Source organism: Dreissena polymorpha, chromosome 11 (assembly GCF_020536995.1).
Source record: "Dreissena polymorpha isolate Duluth1 chromosome 11, UMN_Dpol_1.0, whole genome shotgun sequence".
Classification (NCBI taxonomy): Eukaryota; Metazoa; Mollusca; class Bivalvia; order Myida; family Dreissenidae; genus Dreissena; species Dreissena polymorpha.
The window spans coordinates 38,393,468-38,418,503 of record NC_068365.1 but is presented as its reverse complement, the minus strand read 5'-3'; the positions used below and the strand labels follow the sequence as shown (position 1 = coordinate 38,418,503).

The window sequence follows — 25,036 nt, the reverse complement described above, 5'->3', positions numbered from 1 at the left end:
AGGAAAGCCAGTTGTTTTATTAAAGCTTATGAGCTAGTTCATTTTGTTAAATTAAATGTAAGTTTTGTTTCAATATTTGATTTTCGTTTTCCCCTTTGCTCGCCAGATGACTGTTGACAACCCTAATTATCTCAAGAAGGCAATCACTGTTAAATGACTTCAGGCTGCTACAACATTAACAATCTGATCTCAAAAAATCTGTCGACATTGTAATCGATTAGAAAAAGTCACCCTGAGTATAACAAAGACCGTTACATTTAAATAATTTATAGATCGATATTTCATCAAGAATTGTGCGAGCAGCATTAATCACGTTTATTCCTAAGTGTATTGAAACATCCCCACGGTCGAGTGGTTGTGTTTTACTTTTCACGCGCAGACGATCACAGCTCGCTACAGAGCCTGCTTTGAGCGCACGCAGAAGAAACAAAACATTCGCGCGAGCAGGTCACGCGTAAGCGAGCAGAAGTTAAATTTTCAAGATGTTCAATACGAATCTGTTACAGTGTGTGAAATGATGTTTTAGTGTGATTTAAAGACGGATGTTCTTAAAATGTTAGATATAACAGAATTCGATTATTTTTAAAACGTGGAATACATTGTCAGGGACCATGTTACTTAAGAATAGGTGAGTTGATTTTAAATAATAATTGTAATGACTACAGCAGCAGCAACAACAACATCATCAACAATAACAACAACAACAACAGCAACAACAACAATAATAATAATAATAATTATAATGTCATAATGTGAAAATTATTTGAAGTGTTGTTAATTTTAAGACTAGACAAATATGCAAATATTAAACAAATTAAGAAAGCAAATTTTAAATAAATATGTCGACTTATGGTCACTAGAAGTATCATATACGTTTTAACGTGTTTACATTTTAGCAATATACACCGTTAATATATATGTTGCATTTATTAAAAGTCACGTTGAGAAACTTGTATATTGCAGCATGAAATTTAAAGTATACATGCATATTCCTTTTTATCTTGAAAAAGCAAATTTATTCGGAGCTGGGCAGAAATTGGGATTATCGAATGTTAATATGTTGAATACACAAACGATGTACAATGTCTTAATATTTTAATAGAGGGGCTTAAGTTTTTAAGGAATATTGCAAGAGTGTCCCCTTATTTTTCTTGGAAAAGCAACGTGATTTATAATAAAACGCTATTCATAGTCTCTTTATCCTAATTAAATTAGTAACATGGAAAATACAGCCCAGAAGCTTAATAGACTTGTACTAATGTCTGTTAATTGCTAACAGGTCTCCGGCAGACATATTTACTGCCTCAATAATAGTGTAATACAAAACACACGTCCATTTGGAAAGTTGCTGTAAGCTGTTAGCGCCAGCATGGATATAATTTTTGTACCATGTTCCAACTATATCGCTTCTGTTTGATGCTTCTTGGGCGAAAATGAAAGCATTGAAACGGGCTGTTGCAGAAAATTAATATCGCACAGCTCTGCAGACATGTACCCTGTTCATACCTGCATGTTGAAGATGGCAAACAGAAGCAATACTATAACTCCTTTTTAAATCTGATCTTTGCTTTTATAAAATGGACAAATGCAAGTGTCGTACCAGATAAGCTTGTGGAAGTTTAATCAGGGATGACGCTTTGCACATTAACTGGATTTTAGTTCAGGAGATACTTCTTTTTTAACGAAAAATACCATGCAAGCGGAACGTGCCGTCCCTGAATAGCCTACGCGGACATCAATGCGATGACTATTAACGGAAATGCAGTAAGCCCCATTTGTGCAGAGGAAGGCTCGTATCAAATGTGAAATACTGATTAGCACAAGGAATTACTGATTAGCACAAAGAAATACTGATTAGCTCAAGGAAACGTTTCTGTTTTAACGACTCTTCCCGTTTTGCTATAAAGTTAATCAATTGAGAATCTCAACCTTAAACTCGGATACAAACCCTTGAATGCTGATTTATAACAGATTGTACGTTGTTGATAATTAACGCCGTTTACTTTCACAGATGGGAGATGTGTTTTACGGTGTACTTTCTTTAAAACACACGTTATTCCATTCTATGATTGTAATTCTGTTTTGTTTTTTTGTTTGTTTTTTTTTGGGGGGGGGGGGGAATTTCTGATATTCACCGCGTTTCCAATGTTTCATTTAAAACACTACGCTATTTTAACAGTTTTCCGATAAATCATAAAAAACGTACTTATGTAACGTAATAATACAACATAGGTTGTGGCTGCCTACACTAATTGTTTATATATGAACTTTTGTTTGTTTTTATGTTGTTAATGAGTATAATTTGACAATTCCACATTCATACAATTACGTACGCTAATTAAATTACAAAGTCATGACCGGCGAGTATTATAATTTACCCCAAATTTCATTGTTTACGATGGACAAGTGAGAAACAGTAGTCATTACATCCATAATTTAGATGAATCGTCATGTTTAAGTAGCCATATACACGTGAAAACACACGACAACATTATAAAGACATATATGTGTACCCATAAATGTTGCCAACTGTAACCTCATTATAAAATATGCATGTATTTCCAGTACATTTCTAGCTAAAATGAGTATTGAAAATTTATTACGAATGGGGACTGTTTGTTATGTTATACGAATATTTAGATACAGTTGGATTCCAGAGTCTTAAATCGATATATTTGAGAATAGAACTTCAGATAAAGTAGCTGAAACGGAAATTCAACTGGACTTAATACCACCTATGACTTCGTTGTAAAATACGTCGTTACATCAAACTATAACACACGTTAGCAATTGAAAGAACTACGTTACACTTATTTGTAGTTTCAAACAAACTTTAAAATTGCATATTGTTTTACAATATAAATTATAAAAAGTCCGAAACAAATGTAGCAAACATTCATCAACATAGTATAAAATCATAACATAAAAGAAGTGAACGAATATTCGGTCACTTCTATTTCGGGCAGCTGAAAGTTAGGTACTCATAAACCAGAAAGCTGAAAATAATTAATATGATATTTAACAATTTAAAAAGTATTTGTTCATATTATATATTATTTTATTTTATAATGCCTATGTACAGACAACAAAGATAAAGTATTTTCCCCTGAAATGTAATACTGGTGGAATCAAAGTTGAGAGTTGAAGTTCACTCCCACTTATGATATTGTTTATCAATACCCTGCAAGTTGATAGATAAATATTTTGCAAGACGCTGCAGTCTGAAACATGGCGATGGCGCACTTGAAAGCCGTCGGGCGTATCAGCTCTAAATTGAAAATAATCTCCGTGCGTCAGAGTTGATAAAGTGCTCTGCTGAAGTCACACGGTCACAGAAACAACAATAGTTGTGTTAGGGCATATTTTGTATAATGGTAAGTAGCTCTTGATGAGTAAATCACCTCACATTTAGTCCGACATACCAATGCGAGCGAAGTTCGGAACTATGTCTGGTACATTACTGAAATTAATTATCCTTCAAACATTAACAGTTTAACGATTGTATACGCAGTGCTGCAGACTATATTGAATTTACGTACACTTTTTTTGCATACACACTATACATATGGGCCGTGCTCTGTGATAAGGGGGTTTAATAAATGTGCGTAAAATGTCGCCCCAGATTAGCCTGTGTAGTCCGCACAGGATAATCAGGGACGAAATTTCCGCCTAAACTTGATTTATCTAAGAAGAGACTTTCTTTAAACGAAACATATCATAAAAGCGGTAAGTGACGTCCCTGATTAGCCTGTGCGGACTGCACAGTCTAAACTGGGACAACACCTTACACACATGCATTAAACCCCCTTTTCACAGAGCATTGCTAACTTATATTTATTGAAGCTCGTATTTACATGTATATGACATAAATAAACGTTTAATCATCACGTGTGACACAAGCAATTAGGACGATCTACATATCAGTTAAACAGTCATCGGAAACACTTTCGGAACATAGCTTGGAGTGTCACTAAAATTGTTAACTTCAGTACTTACTATTACTCTTAGTATTGTCCGTTTAATTTCTCTATATAATAAACATCTGTCACTCGGATTTCAATTGTAATTAATTACTGATAGAAGATTGAACAGCCGTCATCTTTAACTTGCTAATTTGCAGTAAAATATTTGAAACATATTTCGTTGCCTTGAAGTTTATGCAACAGAGTGTTTAGCTGGCGTTAAACATGCGTTATGTACATAAACAATGTTTGTTATTAACAGAAGGGCCGCGCCCAGTGAAAACCTGACAAAATGCATGGGCGTAAAGTTTCGTTCCAAATTAGCCTGTGCAGTCTCTTCATAACGAAAAATCACTGTAATCGGTAAGTATCGTCCCTGATTAGCCTGTGCGGACTACACGGTTTTTACAGAGCACGGCTCATATATTTTTTACACTTTGTACGAGATCTTTGTGCGACAGGTGCCACCACGTTTTACGCGGGGAATAAACCTCAATGGGCCGCATCATTGACGCAGTGCGTTCCCTGTGAATAAAACGTTTTATTACTTCATCTTACAACATGAGTATTTGTAGGCATTTTATGACCTTAACCTTGTTAACATGAGTGTGTAAATGGCATCTTAGAGTTATCTATAGAACATTTTTTTTGTCTCGACCCGCACGGTTACACCACACCTCGATTATGACAAACTATAATATTATCTTTGATGTATTGGTGCTGATTAAAATAACTGTTTTAAATAAATACTTGGCATATAATATGCGAATGATTTACAGAAAATGATATAAAACGTAGTTGTAGCGCACCATAGGAAACAAAAAAATATTCCGTTTACGAATCCAGTGATTTATAGTGATTAAGTTATTTATTCCTGTTATTTGAAAGTAAACTTAAAAGAAATAGCGTTACCTTTGAAACATCAGTTTGAGATAAATATCAACTAATACAGAATTCCAGCATAATAGTATTCAATACAATCCTGGTATGTCGAGAACAAATTGATTTTATTGAATAGCAAATATAATGTAATGGTAAATATGTTCGTTCATTGTCGTCGCTCATAAAAATCAGTTACTAGTAAGTGTACGTACATGTATCTAAGATATATTTTTTCCTTGGATGTGTTTATGGTTGACCTAACTAACTGTAAAGAAAAAAAAATATCAAAATTTTCAAGTTTATGAATAATGAGATTAAATTGTTCATATACTAGTATTTGAAGTACATTTGTATATAATTAAAAAAAATGAGACTGCGCATGATGTGAACCACGATTTGAACCGTGCACTGCATTTGGGTTCAGTTGTACTTGTTGATAAAGGCTGTGTACGGAAGTGGTCCCTTATCTTGTTTATACTGACGCAAAAAGACCAAGAGTGTGCGTGTAACGAAAGATGCACGCCGCGTAAGGCGTGGGGGCGTTGCTTGTGGTTGCAGACTTCAATATTTCATGGAAAGTGATGCTACAGGTTTATAAAAATTGAATGTACTTTTATTGGGTTGTTGTCTTGAGGTTACGGAATACTAATTAATTGAGATATGCCCTGACATGCTCTCTTAAATAATCTTCATCATCACGTTCTGGAAACATGTTTTCAATTAGAAATTTGCGATATAATATTATTTTCGCGACTTGGGTGAAGAGAAAGAAAGGATTTTCAATGAAAAATCACTGTTGTATTTAAAGATACGAGACTGCATTGAGAAACGTGCGCGAGGCGAGTTACACTCAACTATAAAGTAGCCGGAAATGAAGTGAAAAAAGGATACTTGTCTAGTTCTTTCATATATATCATATCGCCCCATTGGAGCAAAAATGGTACCACGTGCCTTCTAATTTCAATGCCCATGTACCTTTTTGCACCAAGGGGGCGATATGGCATACCTTTTTATTTTAAATGCATTCATCTTAGAATGCTTTCTAAGAAAATGTTTTGTTATGGGGGTTTCTGCTTAAAAATGTTGACTTTTTAAACTACAGTTGAAGGTTTTTAAATTGAATTACACATGGATAGGAATTAGTGTATTGTGACGTGAACAATATTTTTTCACGACTTAATTATTTATGGTCCCGCGCTCTGGGAAAACGGTACTTAATACATTTTCGTAAATTATTGCCCCAGATTTACCTGGGCAATCTGCAGATGCAAATCAGGATAGCCTTTTAAAGGGGCCTTTTCACAGATTTTGGTATGAATTGAAGTTTGTCATAAAATGCTTTATGTTGATAAATTTAAACATTGGACATAAAAATCTCCAGTAAACAAGAATACAATTAAAAAAGAAACAAAAAGTAACCCTCAACTGGGCTCGAACCACTGACCCCTAAAAGTAAAAGTCTTCCGCTTAGACCACTCGGCCATCCGTGCTCATGCCATGAGGAGATGCATTTTTTACTTTAGATAAGCAATCCTCGTAGATTCACAAAATATAACGACAACAGAACTTTCCAAATTATTCAATCTTTTCGCGTTGCAACGCTTTATAATTTTCAGGTTTTCAAATCGTCAAAAGATGCATATAATGGTTATTTTAGTGCATGATAAATGTTCACTATTACCGTTTCCTCACAAATATCATAACTAAAACGAAAACTTGCGAATCTGAAACAACTTTTTTTAATTTTGTCAATTTACCAAAACGTGAAAAAGCCCCCTTAACGCCTAGACTGGATTTTCGTTTAAGAGAGACGATATAAATACTTATAGCGGAAAGTGTCGTCTCTTATTAGCCCGTGCGGACTGAACAGGCTTATATGCTTCGACACGGTAATCGAACAAATGATGTTTAAAAGAATCATTTATATGACTATCGTTCAATACATCCTTGTGCATTTACAGATCATGTGGCCATAAGTTGTTAAACAATAAATATTGACGCAAAATTGCATCAAACGTGGTCTTGTTCATTATTTTGCGGATTTGAATCGAAAACAGGACTTATATTAGTCACCATAAAGTGGACATTGTTACGTGATGTTAAACGAATTGTTCAAACAATTGCATAATTATGTACAGAATGTGTGCTATTTATGGCATCTATGAGATCATTTACTATATTTTAAACGTCTACTTACAAACGCAATTATCAACGAAAAGTAATTCTCTTATCCGACATGACAACGTTTTACCGAAATGGTTTTCAGGACAAAGTGTTGCCGAAATACGATGTCATTTGGATTAATTTCTTGACCGATTAGATACTTAACAGCCGATTTAATATGAGTCGTGTTCTGAGAAAACGGGGCATAATGCATGTGCGTAAAGTGTCGTCCCTGATTAGCCTGTGCAGTCCGCACAGGCTAATCAGGGACGACACTTTCCGCTTTTATGACATTTTTCGTTTCAATGAAGTGTCTTCTTAGCAAAAATCCAGTTAAGGCGGAAAGTGTCGTCCCTGATTAGCCTGTGCGGACTGCACAGGCTAATCTGGGACGACACTTTACGCACATGCATTATACCCAGTTTTTTTCCTCGAACCTTTAGCCCGTTGAGCTGATAATGTCTCATCCTTTGTAGCTACCGATATATTTATAGTAATTAATACATTCTAAACTATTTTTTTACTGAACCTTTAAATAACCAGACAGAATCATCTGAAGTATGGAAATAGCTCTTAAATACACTTAATATATATGCTAAGCGCAGATAACTTATGAAGCCGAAAATCCCAAATAAAAACAGTTGCTGAAACCTGTTATGAAAACCAGCACAGATATCGCATCTTTTCGTCCCTCGAGAGAAAACGTGACTTCCTGTCTGAATACAGAATCGGGCTTACTACAAAATTGTTCAATTATTTCAGAAAACATTACTGCTTCTCAAAGCCAGATGTGATCAGCATTGATATTCTGTCCGGCAAATTTGATTTATTTCCACTTTGCCGGCGCCATTATACAGTATGGAAGCTTTGCGATCAAAATCGATAGCGCAAGGAAATATTTATTTTCGTACTGTTTATTTTTAAAACATCTAAATAACCCCGATGCATATTTGAATAATGTTATTAAATTGATGTGTTTCATGATTAATTTTGCTATAATATGTTCGTGTAAGCGTTCACATTTCGGTAGAGTCAGTTATCGGCGGACTCAGTTACAGTAGAGTGAAACCATGATATAGTTTGTAGCAAATTATGCAGATGTCTCAAAGAGATTGGACGGTGATCTAAATACACCTTGGCAAAAAAATTATGCAAGGTTCTATAACAGTATTGTAATGATTGTATTCTATTTGTGCTTATTATAAATGAGCCTCGCTCTGGGAAAACGGGGCTTAATGCATTTGCGTAAAGTGTCGTCTTAGATAAGCCTGTCAGGTCAACACAGGCTTACCAGTGACGATGCTTTCCATTTGTATGGAATTATTCATTAAAAAAGTCTCTTCGAAACGGAAATCCAGTCTAGGCAGAAAGGGTCGTCCCTGATTAGAATGTGCGAACTGCACAGGCTAATATGAGACGACACTTTGGGCAAAGCGTTAAGCCCCGTTTTCCAGAGCGAGGCTACAGTGTACTTTAAACGCATTCTCTTATATCTCCATATTTAAATTTGAGAATGAGTGTATTAGTTCAACCAGGTCATCTCCGCTTTGTAAGCTGTATATTTAAAAAATATCGTCATTTATTCTGTACTAAATTTTTCTAACAAACACGAAATGTCTGGCATTGTTGGTAAATGTTAATTGTTACTGCTTCCCTAATACAGTATAGGCGCCTATAAATGGCTATTTAGGTTCTGGTCGAACGCATATTGCATGAGTGTTATATATCGCTTAAAATGTAACGTTCGGAATATCCAAGTCTACATTGTGACTGTTTCCACTTCCTTCAGATACATCCATGCTTAAAAAGTACTTACCACAGCACCAGAAAGAGAGGCGCAATTTTACAAGTAGCACTGGGACATTCTCCTACATGAATCCTCACTTGACCAAAAATCTCTTAAAAAATACTTTTCGAGTCTTAGAAACTTCGTTTATTCGATTCCCCAAGGCTTCTGTCTGCGATCTTCACACCCTATCGACTAATCCCATCGGCGACACCTAGTGAATTATTTACTCAATCCTCTCCCGTCAGGTCACCTCCAGCCATACAAACGACTCAATTACTTTCGGATCAACACCAGGCATGTGAGTTCACTTGCTCAATTCCCCGCAGACAAGTGAAGGCTTCTAATAAACGACGTGCAGACTTATTAAAGACTTTTATTTTATGCTTTCCGGTGGTTTATAGAGAAATATCAGAGAATTAAAACTGATAATTTCACTGTTTGAGACAGCGAAAATTATCAGTGAAAATTATCGATAATTTTCATTGTTTCCTGTGAAATGACGTCATTTTTTGACGAAATGACGTCATTATCCAAGCGAAATTCTCTGGTTAAACTCTTCAACAATGTATATAAACTGTGAAAAAAGCATAAAATAAAAACAAAATTTGTTGGATTCTGTGGAATATCGATTTTAATTCACTCGTGATCATAGAAAATATATTTTTTCACTCGTGGCTGCGCCACTCGTAAAAATATTTTTTTTTATGATCACCCGAGGCTTTTGTCTGCGATCTTCACACCCTATCGACTAATCCCGTCGACGACACAAAGTGAATTATTTGCTCAATCCTCTACCGTCAGTTCACCGCCAGCCATACAAACGACTTAATTACTTTCGGATCAACACCAGGCATGTGAGTTCACTTGCCCAATTCCCCGCAGACAAGTGAAGGCTTCTAATCAACGACGTGCAGACTTATTAAAGATTTGAATTCGGGAGAAAGTTGTCTAAACAATAATCAGACAATGCCCAGAGACTTTTCAGTGAATTTGATACTCTCTAGAAATGAAACAGCATTCTCTGTAAGAAAAGAACGATACAGGGCTGGACTCGTTTGAACTTTCTCGCTGAAACTGGTATTACCAATTCCAAAATAATTGCAGCATCAATGTTTATTTCATTATACTGTTGCAGGCTTAAAGTGCATTTACTTCTTCAAATAATTACAACTTGAGAGCTCAAAAATATACTTTTGCAAGCGAAAAGTGCATTTATTCCTTTAAATAATTACCACATGAGAACTCGAAAATATACTGATGCAAGCGAAAGGTGCATTAAAAAAAATAATTACAACATAAGTACTCGAAAATATACTGTTGCGAGACACTATACCTAAGAGATGAATATAATTAATTTAATTAAGGTAGCGCACCCCTAATGGGCACATATCCAAATATAATTTAATTAATTATTTTCCTAATCAGCATCATTTCACTGAACTACATGCAAATTTGTAGGTAGGCTTTCCATGCTTTTGAAAAAAAATATACCGATTTTTTCAAAACCACCCTCACGGTCGGCTTTTGTCCAGTTTATTTTCACCCCTGGGGTATATAAAAGTTCCATAATTCATTCAGATTTCCAAATATGGGCATGCAGTTGGTGTGTACAGATGCAGTAAAGGTGTTTAAAGTTTAAACAAGATGAAATAAGTATTCTTTTACAGACATTTATTTTTTATCTATGGAATAGCGCCATGAAATGTAAGTGATTTCAGCCAAGTAAAAATTGGGTCGGTAAAAAACAAAGTGTCATAAAATTCAAAATAGTATCATTTAAGTTATATTTTAAACTTATTTTTTTATAGAAACACCATATACAGCAAAAATACCAAGAAATAGACAGATTTACCGTTTACTTTTTGAAATAAAAATAAAAATGCAACATGCATCATTCGTATTTTCAGCAGTAATTTACCCAATTTTGCTATAACGTTGTTTATATTTTAAAAATTGAAGGATGTTCTTACAATGTTCAACATATTTAACAATAAACATAGCTTATATAATATATTAAATCAAATTACGTTAGCAAAGAAATAAAACGCGTCGCAAAAAGTATTCGATGTGGGCAGGATTCGAACCTGCGCTGGAAGATCCCAAAAGATTTTAGTCCATCGCCTTAACCACTCGGCCACGACAACTTCACACTAGTGCAATCTTAAATTAGATACCCATAAGTAAACAGGTAAACAGGCTCATCGATTTTTGAAGAAATCGCGAAATCGTATTTTTCAGATGATAATTGGATCAATGTCAATATTTATAGTGAAAATAATGTACTCTAAATGAATTAGGTAGACACATATCAAATTTCGAAGTTTAAAAAAAATAAAATGCATCTCTCGGAAATAACCGATCATTTAAGATCGGCAATGATCGTAAAATAAATCGCGGGAAATCATAAGAGGTGCGCTACCTTAATTCTTAATGTTAGTCCTTATATACTGATATCTATGATAACATGCGAATGACGCACATCTCGGTACGTTTGCAGAATGTTATTGCAGAAACTTAAACCGTTTCTTGATAATAGAAAAACGTTATCGTATAAGAGATTCGCGCAGTAATTCCAGGAATGTTATCTTGACTGAATACATGTGCGCCTATATATTCATACATTCAAAACCAAAATGTAAATATAATTATCTACTGTAAGAAATGAATTAGCTATATAGAGCCAGAATGTTGTTTAAAGATAAATTATAATGAAAAATACTGACGTATGACTTAGCATCCGCATGTTTTCTGAACGGTATGGTCATTCTCATGTAAATTGATGTCTCGTTTAATATTTCGGAAGCTTGTGGTAAAAGTAAATACAATACAATACTTATTTTCTTAACATTTAGTTCGGTATTCATCCAAACTTGTTTTGTTTCTAGTTAACTGTTTATATGTATTGTTTTCTTTTCCCATTATGATCCCCTTGCATGTGTGTGAAAGAGGGGTTTAAACCGTAGTCAGGGATCTTATACGGTGTTGGTAGTCAGGGTTCTTATACGGTGTTGACAATGCTGCGCTCTGACAATCGTTGCTTCGAGGTTTGACTTCGGCCGAGCTCTAATATAATAAAATACTATAAAATCTCATCGCTCACGCTGTACTCTACTTTTCAAAAACAATACGTTGTCTTCCAATATTGGTACAGTGTTATTGCTGCTCGTATACAGTATATGCGCCTATAAATAGATATTTAGGTTCTGGTCGAACGCATATTGCATAGTTGTATAATATCACTGAAAATGTTACATTCGGAATATCCCAGTCTTCATGGTGACTGTTTCCACTTCCTTCAGACAACCCGCTTTCAAAGTACTTACCACAGCCATAACCAGAAAGAGAGGCGCAATTTTACAGGTAGCATTGGGCCATACTCCTTCATGAAACCTCACTTGACCTAAAATCTCTTAAATACGGCATTTCGAGTCTAAGAAACTTCGTTTATTCGATTCCCCGAGGCTTTTGTCTGCGATCTTCACACCCTATCGACTAATCCCGTCGGCGACACCTAGTGAATTATTTGCTCAATCCTCTCCCGTCAGTTCACCGCCAACCATACAAACGACTCAATTACTTTCGGATCAACACTAGGCATGTGAGTTCACTTGCCCGATTCCCCGCAGACAAGTGAAGGCTTCTAATCAACGACGTGCAGACTTATTAAAGATCTGAATTCGGGAGAAAGATATCTAAATAATAAACAGACGATGCCCAGAGACTTTTCAGTAAATTAGATACTGAAAAGAAAGTTGCAGCGTTTTCTGTAAGAAATGAACGCTACAGGGCTGGACTCGTTTGAACTTTCTCGCTCTTACTGCTATTATTAATTCCAATAATTACAGCAACAATCTTTATTTCATTATACTGTTGCATGCGTAAATTGCATTTTCCTACTTCAAATAATTACAACATGAGTGCTCGAAAATATACTGTTGCAAGCGAAAAGTGTATTTATTCCTTTAAAGCGGGTATATACGATTTTTTTATATGTGTTTAATTGTAATATATTGATAAAATATGTTACAATAACACAAAATAGGTAAGAAAAATTATACATTAAAGCCGAATTTCATAAAATGCAGCAAAGGCAAATTAGCGCCCCGAGCCGATAGTGACGTATATATTTTCCTACAATAACCGAAGCATTCGTCTTTGCAGTAGGATCGGAGATAGTGTTCGTGTGTCGTATGAATAGATATCGTTGCAGGAATTCAAATAAACCGTTAAACTAAGTTTAGATGCACATCGTACATGTATGGTATACATGCTGGCGAATTCGGCTGTACAGCCGTTTTCAATTTCAGAATTAAATATCTGGCTTATTTCGCATTTTTCGACACATGTTCTTCTTAACTTTTATTTTAATTTATATTGAAATATATATTTAATAAGTTTTTTACACAGCTTATATAAATTCATAAATATTTGACAAAATCGTATATACCCGCTTTAAATAATTACTAAATACGTGCTCGAAAATTTACTGTTGCAAGACACTGATCCTAAGAGACGAATTATTATTGAATTAATTCTTAATGTGAGTTCTTATGTACTTATATATATGATGACATACGAATCAAGTACATCTCGGTACGTCTGCAAAATGTTATTGTAGAAACTTAAACCGTTTCTTGATAATAGAACAAAGTTATCGTATAAGAGATTCGCGCAGTAATTCCAGGAATGTCATGTTATCTTGACTGAATGCGTGTGCGCCTATATATTCATACATTCAAATCCAAAATGTAAATATAATTATCTACTGTCAAAAACGAAATAGCGGTACTGGGATAGAATGCTGTTTAGAGATAAATTATAATGAAAAACACTGACGTATGACTTAGCACCCTTCTATTTTCTGAACGGTACGGTCATTCTTATGCAAAATGGTCTCGTTTAATTGGATGCTCGGGGTATAATGTAAAGACAAAACAACCATAGCATTGGAAACATTTAGCTCGGTTCGGTTGTGTTTCTACTTAACTGTTCATTGGTATTTATAAAGGGCTGACCTGTGAACATAAATGTTTCCCCCCCTCATGATCCCCTCGCATGCTTATGAAAGAGGGTCTGAATCTTTTGCCGCGGATCTCATAAGGTGTTGACAATGCTGCGCTTTGTCAATTATTGCTTCAAGGTTTGACTTCGGCCGAGCTTTCAACTAATACAAATCCCTCCCGTCATAACAAACTGTGGGCCGTTATAGCAAATTGTGTGACCTTATAACAAACTGTGTTACGCTGATCGATTTGTATTTTTCCACGTTCTTTAAAGAAAAGTAACTTGTCACTGCAGTGGTACCTGGTTACAAAACAATACAGGCGGTAACCGCTGCGGGGAGTTTGAGGTTGTTATTTGCATGTACGCCTACTTAATGATATGTGAATATGCCCCGTTTTACACCCTCGTCTCAAACACCAGTCTATCTCATAAACAATTTTTATAATAATTCCCATTTAAACGCGGAGATAAATGAGCCTCGCCGTGTGAAAAAAGAGCTTATCATATGCGTTAAGTATCGTCCCATATTAGCCTGTGCAGTCCGCAGTGGCTTATCAGGGAAGGCGCTTTCCGCGTAGACTGGATTTTCGTTAAGAAAAGACTTGATTGAAACAAATTGAAAATCCTAAAACGCGGAAAGTGTCGTCCCTAATAAGCCTGTGCGGATAACACAGGCTAATCTTAGACGACACTTTACGCACATGCATTAGGCCCGGTTATCTCAGAGCTCAAATTCTAGTTTCTGTAGACAATGTCCAGGAATGTTCTCATGGAGGTATCATGTGGAGTGTCCGCCCATGGACTTTCACCATCCTCTAGAGCGCTTTCGATATCCCCTTGTTGCAGACATAATAGCCCTATTGTCAGCCTGTTTACTGGTCTAAATTGCGACATATTTCTAGTTTCAGCCACTTAGGTGACATTTGATATTTCCCGTGTTGTAAATTGTCCTTGTCGTAAGTGTTTAACAGCGACTTATTTTTTCGCGCATCCTGATTGGTACGATAACTGGCTTGATAAATTTCGTTTACAGCATAAAGCACTACTTACGCATATAGCATAAATGTACATATTTTATTATTTCTTTACGATACCCATAAGTCAGGTTTAAAATAATTGATTTGAACTCAAAGTTATTCGTTCGCTGATGCCAATGTATTTCCAATAGAGTACATTACATTTTTACGTGATTATAATACGTTAGTAATGGCCTTTGTTTAAAACTGATCACAATTTTATATTTCCTAATTGTCTACGCAATGCAGAATAAAGCGACAACGATGCAATAAATGACGTTATATACCAAATGTTGTAAGCAATTTTAAAAACTATTCACCTGGCAACCACACGCATTTGTGCAGCTTATAATGGAAATGCAAAATTTTATTTTAAAGCGACTTTCGACGAACAGCTGCAGAGATTGTCATCGATTGGCTTCTGTCTTTGCAAACAGATGGTTGGCGGACGAGGGTCTGTCGTGATACAGCTATTTTGTTAAGTGGCTGTGCCAGCTGGAAGCTTACCCGGTACCGTCTGGCGCATGCGCAGATGTTTCATATAAGCCTCGCTTTTGGCAACACCGCGTTTAATGCATGTGCGTAAAGTGTCATCCGAGATTAGCCAATGCAGTCTGCACAGGCTAATCATGGACGAAATTTTCCGCCTGCATCTTATTTTTGTTTCCTCTTGTACACGAAAAAATAAATAAAAGCGGAAAGTGTCGTCCCTGATTAGCGTGAGCGGACTGCACAAGCTTTTCTGTGAGTACACTTACGCACATGTATTAAGCCCGATCTTCCCAGAACGCCGATACGTTGATAGTCCATTACGGATGTTATCAGTTTTGACCCTAAGCATAGAACAAATCCCGGTATATGTTTCCATCACTATGGCCCATCAGGTCAAACTCTTTACACTTGCTCCAATCATATCTTTAGTCTTTAGTAACAATAATGATGTTACAGAACTTCTAAGTTGAAAAAGAGGCATAACTTCTGTTTTACATAGGGTGATAAAAATCGCACAAACTCAACTTCATATCATACAGAACAATCCACGCAAGTTCAAATTTAGTACGTTGCAAAGTGTATGGCAGCTTTAACGGACAAATTTGTGCCCATGCACAGACGAACAGACGTGCATGATGATTTCATTATACCCCCCCCCCCCTTAAATAATATCGGAGGGTGAGGGTATACAAATGCAAGGAAATAACAGAGCGCTTTATTTTATGCTTTAAACAATATTAATAGGATTACAATAACACACATATAATTGCAATAACAAAAATTAACACAAACAAGATAAGTTTACTAAGCAAATTACGAAATCGACGATCATTTCGATTAAATTGAATTCAGTTGAATTCAATACCAAATTGAAACAATTAGAGCACAGATTGGTGGAAATTTAGAAAGTTGACAGTGGTACAATAACAGCAGCATCAAAAACTGTTCTTAAGAAAGGTTCTGTTTGTATTAACTTTTGAATGAGTAAATTGGTCACGCTGAGCTAACAGTATTTGGTAAATAGTTCCAGATAAGCATGCTAAACTAGTAACTTTTGAAAGATTGTTCCGCGTGTTTAATTTTATATTTTTGGATTGCATTAACTTGTATGAAGAAGATTGCAGATAATTATGTTTGTTATTAGAGAACGATTTTATTCCGTTTATATATCAATTGACGGATAAATTGACTTGAAATGCAGTGCAACTATGGTATTTTACGCTACTTTAACCCATTCATGCCTAGCGTCCTGAAAAAAAGGACATTGCAAACAGCGTAGACCCAGATGAGACGCCGCATAATGCGGCGTCTCATCTGGGTCTGCGCTGTTTGCTTAAAGAAATTTCTGTCAGAAATATTCTAAATATAGAAATAAATATACTAGACATCCCTAATTTTGGAAATAAATTGATCCAACTTAGAAGGATGGGAGAGTCCACTGGGCATAAATGGGTTAAAAAGTAAGCCATTTAATGTGGGTGGACATATAAAATGTTGGGGATCGTCTCGGTTTATGCACAAATATTTTACTGCTCGTTTTTGTTAAGATTTGTTATGTGTGAGCAACAATAATCAAATTAATCATATAATATGGGCGTAATAGTATAATAATTGCATTGTATCACTGAACAAAAATTGTTTTTAGAAGATTTGTTGATACAGTTGTATCTTGCGTATCCCATGGCAAAATGGTTTTCAACACAATTTAGATAAAACGTTCCATTGAAAAAAAAGCAAGGGACACATAAACAAAAAGCAACAAGAATACTTTAGGCCCCTTAATCTGTGGAATGTAGTGGACATGCCTATCATTTCCTGTCACTTATCCTACCGCGATCCCACCACTGGCGAGCACAAAGCCTGCAGTGTGTCCGACACGTCATGACAAGTGTTTTTCCAGACCTGGTGTCGGCGTGTCGCATACTATGGCAACAAATACCATCCCACGTCCATGTTGATAAAAACCCGTGCAAATGTCCATGTATATGATATATAATTTATGATCCTTCTGTTAAAACTTCTCTTAATGCACGTGCGTTAAGTGTCGTCCCAGATTATTGACAAAACTTTTCGCTTTAATGGATGTTTTCGTTTAAATGAAGTATCTTCTAAACGAAAAATCCAGTGTATGCGGAAAGTGTCGTCCCTGATTAGCCTGTGCAGACTGCTCAGAGTGTCGTCCCTGATTAGCCTGTGCAGACTGCTCAGAGTGTCGTCCCTGATTAGCCTGTGCAGACTGCTCAGACAGATTGACGGTCTACCCGTGTTCACGTAAACATGTACTAATCAATGACATAACAATGATTTCAGCATTAAGAAATATGTATTAACTAATAGTGTGTACACAGAATTTCATGTTAGTAGCCGACTATTGCTCTCAAAGATATAGTTGACAGGTGTGCAATTTGTTTGTTTCACAAATATTTTAATATTTCTTCGAATAAGCTATAATTAAATATAATTAAATGCCGATTCTTTTAGTGTAAATAAATGCACCTAAAGCAGAATTAAGTTACACCAATCTGTGTCATTTACAAGTGCACAGCTTCGTTTAAAGACATTATACATGACCTGAAATTATTTGAAAATATCACTTATCCCTATTAATATCTCAAGGATTCCGAAAGTTCTTCAAATAAACTAAGAGCACTGTTTGAAGTGTTTCCTTTTAAAATGCATATTTCAAGTATTTAAAGTGGTTTGTTAGCTAAGCATATACTCTACGGGAAGTGAAACGCACTCCAGACGCGTTCCTCCCCCCCCCCCCTATAGCATATATCGGTCAATAATTTTTATAAAAACTACGTTGAGATTTTCATTTTCCATATAATATAAACGTTGGTTATATTGATTTTCAATTTTGTAATCACGGTTCAAAGTTACTAATTGAGCAAATTGATAATACTCTGTTTTCATCGGAATTCGATACAACAAACTTGATACAATTATTTGAAGAAAAAAAAGCTAAAAACAAAGCCCATGCTGAGATTCGACTATAACTTAGGTGTGTAACATGCAGTCCAGAGGCCACACTGAATGTTGGCAACGTGATCGTTTGTAAATCTACTGTTCTGAACATTTTGAGTCTGGTATTATTCACCCATTTCTTTCATTTCAGGACCATGATAGCGAGGCGGGCGTCGGTTCTCGGTGTATTGACGCTGACGTCGCTGGTGCAGCCATCTACCGCCACGTGTCCGAGGTCATGTGACTGCAGTGACGTCATAAAAGGTGGTCAGTCACAGATTGACGTCAGGTGCTTCGTCAGGGATTTGAACGAACTTGATATCACCGCACTAAGCAACGTCAAGAAAGAGTTCGTCCTAACTGTGTCGTGTGCATCAGCGAGTCCGTTCGACATTACAAGTCGCATGTTTGGCTTCAATTCGTACATGCGCGGACTGGTAATGAACAACTGCAAGATAGCATACATTCACAAACAAGCTTTCCACGGGCTTCTGAATCTCAACATGTTGCACATCCACTCGGCGTCCAATCACTACGTGCGGCACCACCCGGAGGCGCTAGCGTTCTTGACGCACCTGACCAGTCTGGCACTAACCGGAAGCGGGGTAATGACGATGCCAAACTTGTGTTCGATGCAGAGCCTCAAGTCTTTGAATCTTTCGGGAAACTCATTAATTTCGTTCATTATGGCGGGACTGAACTGTTCCGAAGGTTCACTAAACGAGTTGAGTGTCCTGGATATTTCAAGAAACCTTTTCCAGAACTTAAATGAGTTGGCTGTGTATGGACAAGCGTTCAAAGAGCTGGAGAGTATGATTGCAGCCGAGAACAGAATTACACTCAATGACGATGCAGCCTCGTTGGTGAATTTCAAGAGGTTGCGAGTTTTAGATTTATCATTGAATAACATTTCAACCATTTCACAGTCCATCTTTAAGGAAAACACAAACTTGCAGGATTTGAACATTTCATGGAATAAACTAGAACATTTACCTGAGGGTATTTTCTCGCGTACGGAAAAGATGTTGCGCCTGGAGATGCGAAATAACGTCCTGGGAGACTCTGTATGGGTGGGGTTGGCGGGTGTGACCTCCCTCATCTACCTTGACCTAAGTCATAACAACCTGACTTCCCTCAACCAGACGACCTTGGCGGAGTTCCGTGAGATAAACACGTTGAACCTAAAGGGAAATAAAATAAGTGAACTCGCCGAAGGAACTTTCCAGAACCATATCCGCCTTCAATCTCTGAATCTAGCAAACAATCAGATACACAACATTACCGCGCGAGCGTTCCAGTCGTTGATTTCACTTGAAAGAATAGAACTTCAAGAAAACAAACTTTTAAGCGTTGATATGGATTTATTTATGCAGACGACATTATTGAAATTCGTTAATGTGTCATCAAACTATCTTTCAAAACTTCCAAGTCTTTTGAAACTGGGCTATCTGAAAATCTTGGATGCGAGTAGGAACTTCATGGAGACGCTTGACGAAGGCGCTTTGGTCGCTCAGGGGAAGATTGAGACGATCAACTTGTCCAGGAACGTAATCAGCAAACTTCCAGACTCGCTGTTTGTGTCGTGCACTTCACTCGTATATCTAGACCTGTCTAACAACACGCTGAAATACCTGCATCCATCTTTGTTCATGAATTCCGGGATCAGAACATTGTGCCTGCAGCATAACGAGCTCCAGGATGTTGGAAAGAGCCTCGCCATGATGCCGAGTCTCCAGGAACTCAATCTAAGTCACAATCGTGTTAGGGATACGGTACAGAAGTCTATGTTCCCAGCGTCCATTAAGATGCTGGACCTTTCACATAACAATATCGTAACCGTTCGACCCAAAGGTTTTGACGGTTTAAGCGATCTGAGAATTGTTGATCTAAGATTTAACCAGATTAGCACGTTAACAAAGGACGCTTTTCAAGTATCTACGAGCCTTTATTCGCAGACTGGTTTCATGATTAGCGACAATCCACTGGAATGTGACTGTAACCTACTCTGGTTGCGTCAATGGGACCAGTCTACGCAAGGACCAATCATCGTAAACCTGAACGTCACGTGGTGTCGTGGAGCTTATAATTACCCAGAAGCCCCGGTTAAAATGGTTCCCGTCGACCGATTTTTGTGCAAATATGACAATGTATGCACACCAGATTGCATGTGCTGTGCGTTCGCGTGCGACTGCAAGTACCTATGTCCGCCCGGATGTGACTGCTACCACAGCACTGACATGCGCAGTGTTCACATCGTAGAGTGCAAGAGCAAAAACACGACTGACCTACATCAAATTATTCCTGTTGTAACTACAAAACTCGATTACAGTGGCAGCGCTGTTGACGTCGTACCCAACAAAGCATTTCAGTTCCTTGGAAACATGGAGGAACTATGGTTAAACAACACAAGTCTGAAAATCCTCTCTGAGGAATCATTCATAGGCCTTTCAATGTTGAAAAAACTTTATCTCAATTTCAACGAGATAACGTTCCTGAGAAAGGACATGTTCGTCGGTTTGTCTAGCTTGCACGAACTCTACCTGGACAATAACAAGCTAACGTCATTACCGGATGGAGTATTTAGTGACCTCCGGTCTCTAAAGGTGTTAACCCTGGGACAAAACTACCTTAAGGACATGACGAGCTATCTGTCACAGCTGCTGTTCAGCATGGACCTTACCCTGTATTCCAATCGATGGGATTGCAGTTGTATTTTGTATTTCAGTGCGCGGGAAAAGGCAAGTAAATTTGTCTCCATGACAACGCCCGCTCTGCCCGGCGTTTTCCCTGTCATTACATGCGCTTTGTTTTCGGAGACTGGTCGCAGTGGTCGAATGTCGTTAAGAGAGTTTGGCGAGAAATGCAACGGGCAGGTTTTCATTCCGAGTAAGACGGGGCGCATTGAAGAACTGACTACAGAATCCAAGAACATCTCCGGCGATGCTAATCCTTATCATGACGTGCTGGACACGAACTCTCCGTCAGACGATCGAGGGGTTTCTGTGAGAGACGCGGGCTCAGGAGTTTGGGATGATCAGGTGAAAATATTCCTTCCTGCAATGATCGCCGGGACTATCGTCTTCATCGCTATCATTCTGCTAGCCTGCCGACGAGAGATTGTGCGGTGTTGGCTGTATACAAAGTTCAATTCCAAATCGAGTGATCTGTACCTTTTGGACGACAAAGCGCGCCATAACGATGCGTTCATCGCATATCATTATAAAGACGAGGCGTTCGTTATGCGTGAGTTGGTCCAGAGATTGGAGAGCCGGTCTCCTAAGTATTTCCTGCGTGTGCAACACCGGGACCGGCCGCCCTCTACTTCCGAGTTGACCTTCATTTCCAAAAGTGTGACTTCTAGTCATAGAACAATCGTGGTGCTTTCAAATGACTTTACTCAAGACAGTGCTTTGCTGAAGTGTGTGTCACAGTGTGTTAGACAGGACTCGCTCGATCGCTTGATCACAGTTTCGATTGGGCATATCGACAAATCCAAATTGGACGCCATTTTGTTGTATCACATGAAACATGGTAAACATTTATCATTCGGTGAAAACTGGTTTTGGGACAAACTCTACTACTGTTTGCCGGAACCCAGGGCGTCTGTAGGTGAAATACCGCGGGCCGAGGCCCATCCGTACGCTAGCACGGATCTCGCGAGAATGGCGTGCGCAGAAAAAGATAACAAAGGTTACCACGGACCATTTGCCGGACATTCCCGAGAGTTACCGAACATTACCGAATACAATCTTCCGTCCTTAAACGGATATGGATATGGCGGTTCCCAGCAAAGTTCGAATATTTACGAGGAAATCAAAGACATTTATGGGGACGAAACCTGTGCGAAATACTCAGTTCCGTGGAATGACGATTCGTTACACCAGAACGTTCGTACACTTAGCAGGTCTATGTCGGTAACCGGCCAGGAACAAGATACACAAATCCGGACAAGTTCGGTTCGGGGACAAGACGAGCACCAATATTCGCGATACAGGACAAGTGCCATTTCAGTGCAACCGGACGATGAAAGCAGTTATATCCACGAAAGTTCAAATTCTGTCCCGAATACAACGGCCGATAACGAGTATTTCATTTTGGACACGGGAAATGCGGAATACTCTATCGTACCGACCAAAGAAGTTTCAGTTACTGAGGAGCTAGACTCAAGAACACAGCCCATGTCCATTTCGGTACAAAATGAGAGTCAATGCTCACTTAGTCGGCCCGATTCCCTTTCGGTCTCGGGGCAAGAACATTTCTGGCAAATTTGGACCAATCCTATGTTAGAAGATCACGACAGTCCAAAAACGGAAATTTAGCAATTGCGTATAACGAGAACGTGTTCGATGAAAACGCATTCAAATCAATGAATAAGCAATTTACATGTAACTGGATACTTAAATTATTATTGACGAAGCGTTTGATCGCTAAAACAGGGTAAATATTGATAATTTGCTTATGGCGTTACATTCAATTTAACTCCAATTATCTGGAATACAGTTCTGTATTGTTTAATATTTGACGCAATTTTTACAATTGTGCCATGCATATATGAGTTGCGTTATGACAATACTGGTCATAATGCATGTGCGTAAAGTGTCGTCCCAGATTAGCCTGTGTAGTCCGCACAGGCTAATCAGGACCGACACTTTCCGCCAAAATTGGATTTTTGCTAAGATGAGACTTCATTTTAACGAAAATGTCATAAAAGCGGTAAGTGTCGTCCCTGATTAGCCTGTGTGGACTACACAGGCTAATATGGGACGACACTTTACTCACATCCATTATACCCAGTTTTCTCAGAACGTGACTCATATAAGTCTCGAGGTTGCGTTCACTTCATATACATGTTATGTGTACCATATACCACATGAGTCGCATCTAGGAAAACGGGGCTTAATGCATGGGTGTAAAGTGTCGTCTCATTTTACCCTGTGCAGTCCGCAGTCCGTATGATGTAATGCTATAAAGGGCCTATAGTTAGGGTCCTTAAATCATTATCTGTTGGTAACATATAACGAGAGAAAGCAATATATTAATGAATGTTTAATTAAGGACATTGTGTTTTTATATTAATTTGAACAGTAGATAATAAATTTGCTACATGTAGAAGTTGTAGTATATTACAAGCCCGGTGTAACGCTGAGACGTATTGCATAATGATTGTATATGTCGATTATTTCTTAAAATTGTTTACTGATTACAATGTTATATTGTATATAAAATTTGAATTGTGCATAATTGGTGCTGTATACAAACACATTTGTTGATTTAAGTAAATGTATTCTAGTCAGACATGTGAATTGTTATATGTTAAGAATGTTAATTGCAAAAAAAAGCGTGGCATTAGAGGTGCTCTTACTTTCAAATATAATTATTGTGTTTTGTTTAACCCATTTATGCCCAGTGGACTCTCCCATCCTTCTAAGTTGGATCAATTTATTTCCAAAATTAGGGATGTCTAGTATATTTTTTTCTATATTTAGAGCAATTTTTACAGAAATTCCTTTAAGCAAACAGCCTAGACCCAGATGAGACGCCGCATTATGCGGCGTCTCATCTGGGTCTACGCTGTTTGCAATGTCCTTTTTTCAGGACGCTAGGCATGAATGGGTTAAGATAGTGAACAAACTGTTATTTTATTGGTCTGCATAAATTTGTTTTCAAAGATATGATCTGAGCAAGATCGATTAAGTCCCAATATTTTTGTTTGAAATGCCTTCCGGTGCCATATTCTTGATTTGTTTTGAAAACAAGCATTCAATAGGACAAACACTGTGTAAATAACGCACGATAGGTGTCTACGAAGTAAATTTACTGACTCACATATGTATACCAGATTTATTAACACTAATAGTGTATGAAATGCTAACACTTTGCTCTGCAATAATGTGTAACATATATTATGACGCTTGAAGTAACAAAACTAAACCGTACATAGAGTAGATGGAGAATTAGCTATATCGCGCCATTTGTGCACGTCACGTCGATATGTAACGCAATTAATGAATGTCTACGTCATTGCTCTTGATATTTCCTACACAGCGTACAGCATTTGCAAAACTATGGCCCACTAGTCACACCACATCATTATATGATGCTTTTCAAATTATTTTAAGGCTGATTGCAGTATGATAGACATTGTTGAGTTATATTTACATATACTGTGTTTTTGAAGACCACATTGTAAAAAAGATATGCTATGTCTTAATGTGTTACCTTCGTGAAATAAAGTTATTATTACCACATCACATCGCATCGCACCACTTCCATCCTTATCAAATCGCATCACATCAGGATGACATAACTTACCACCCATCAAATCACATCACTTCACATCCCACCACTTCCCATCACATCCCTTCCCTTCACATCACTTCACTTTCCATCACATCACACCAATTCCCGTCACATCCCTTCACATCGCATCAATTTCCATTCGTATCACTTCTCATCAATCACATGCAATCACATAACACCGTGTCACATCGAATCACATAATATTACATCACATAATATCTCATCACATCGCATCATGTCTCATCCCATCGCATCACCGAGCAAACTTTCAAATAACACGGTTTGCATTGATAGGTCTGAATTGTCCAGGTGGACTGAATCATGTGCGATACAATGCAAAACAAATCAATTAAATTTAGTTAGAAAATGGAAATTGCTACATTTGTTAAGATTTATTAAATTATACATGTAATCCTGTACTAGATTCGTGTTCAAGACAAAATCAATAAATTCAAAACTCA

The 25,036-nt window shown here is 37.4% G+C and overlaps 1 protein-coding gene across 1 annotated transcript; it reads left to right on the top strand.

Moving 5' to 3' along the window:
• Window positions 1–398: 398 nt before the first annotated feature.
• Window positions 399–24,526, top strand: LOC127850664 (toll-like receptor Tollo). The gene is made up of 2 exons (XM_052383835.1): window positions 399–628; window positions 18,427–24,526. Exons 1-2 carry the CDS (start codon window positions 612–614, stop codon window positions 22,592–22,594), a joined length of 4,185 nt encoding a protein of 1,394 aa, XP_052239795.1. The 5' UTR covers window positions 399–611; the 3' UTR covers window positions 22,595–24,526.
• Window positions 24,527–25,036: the final 510 nt, after the last annotated feature.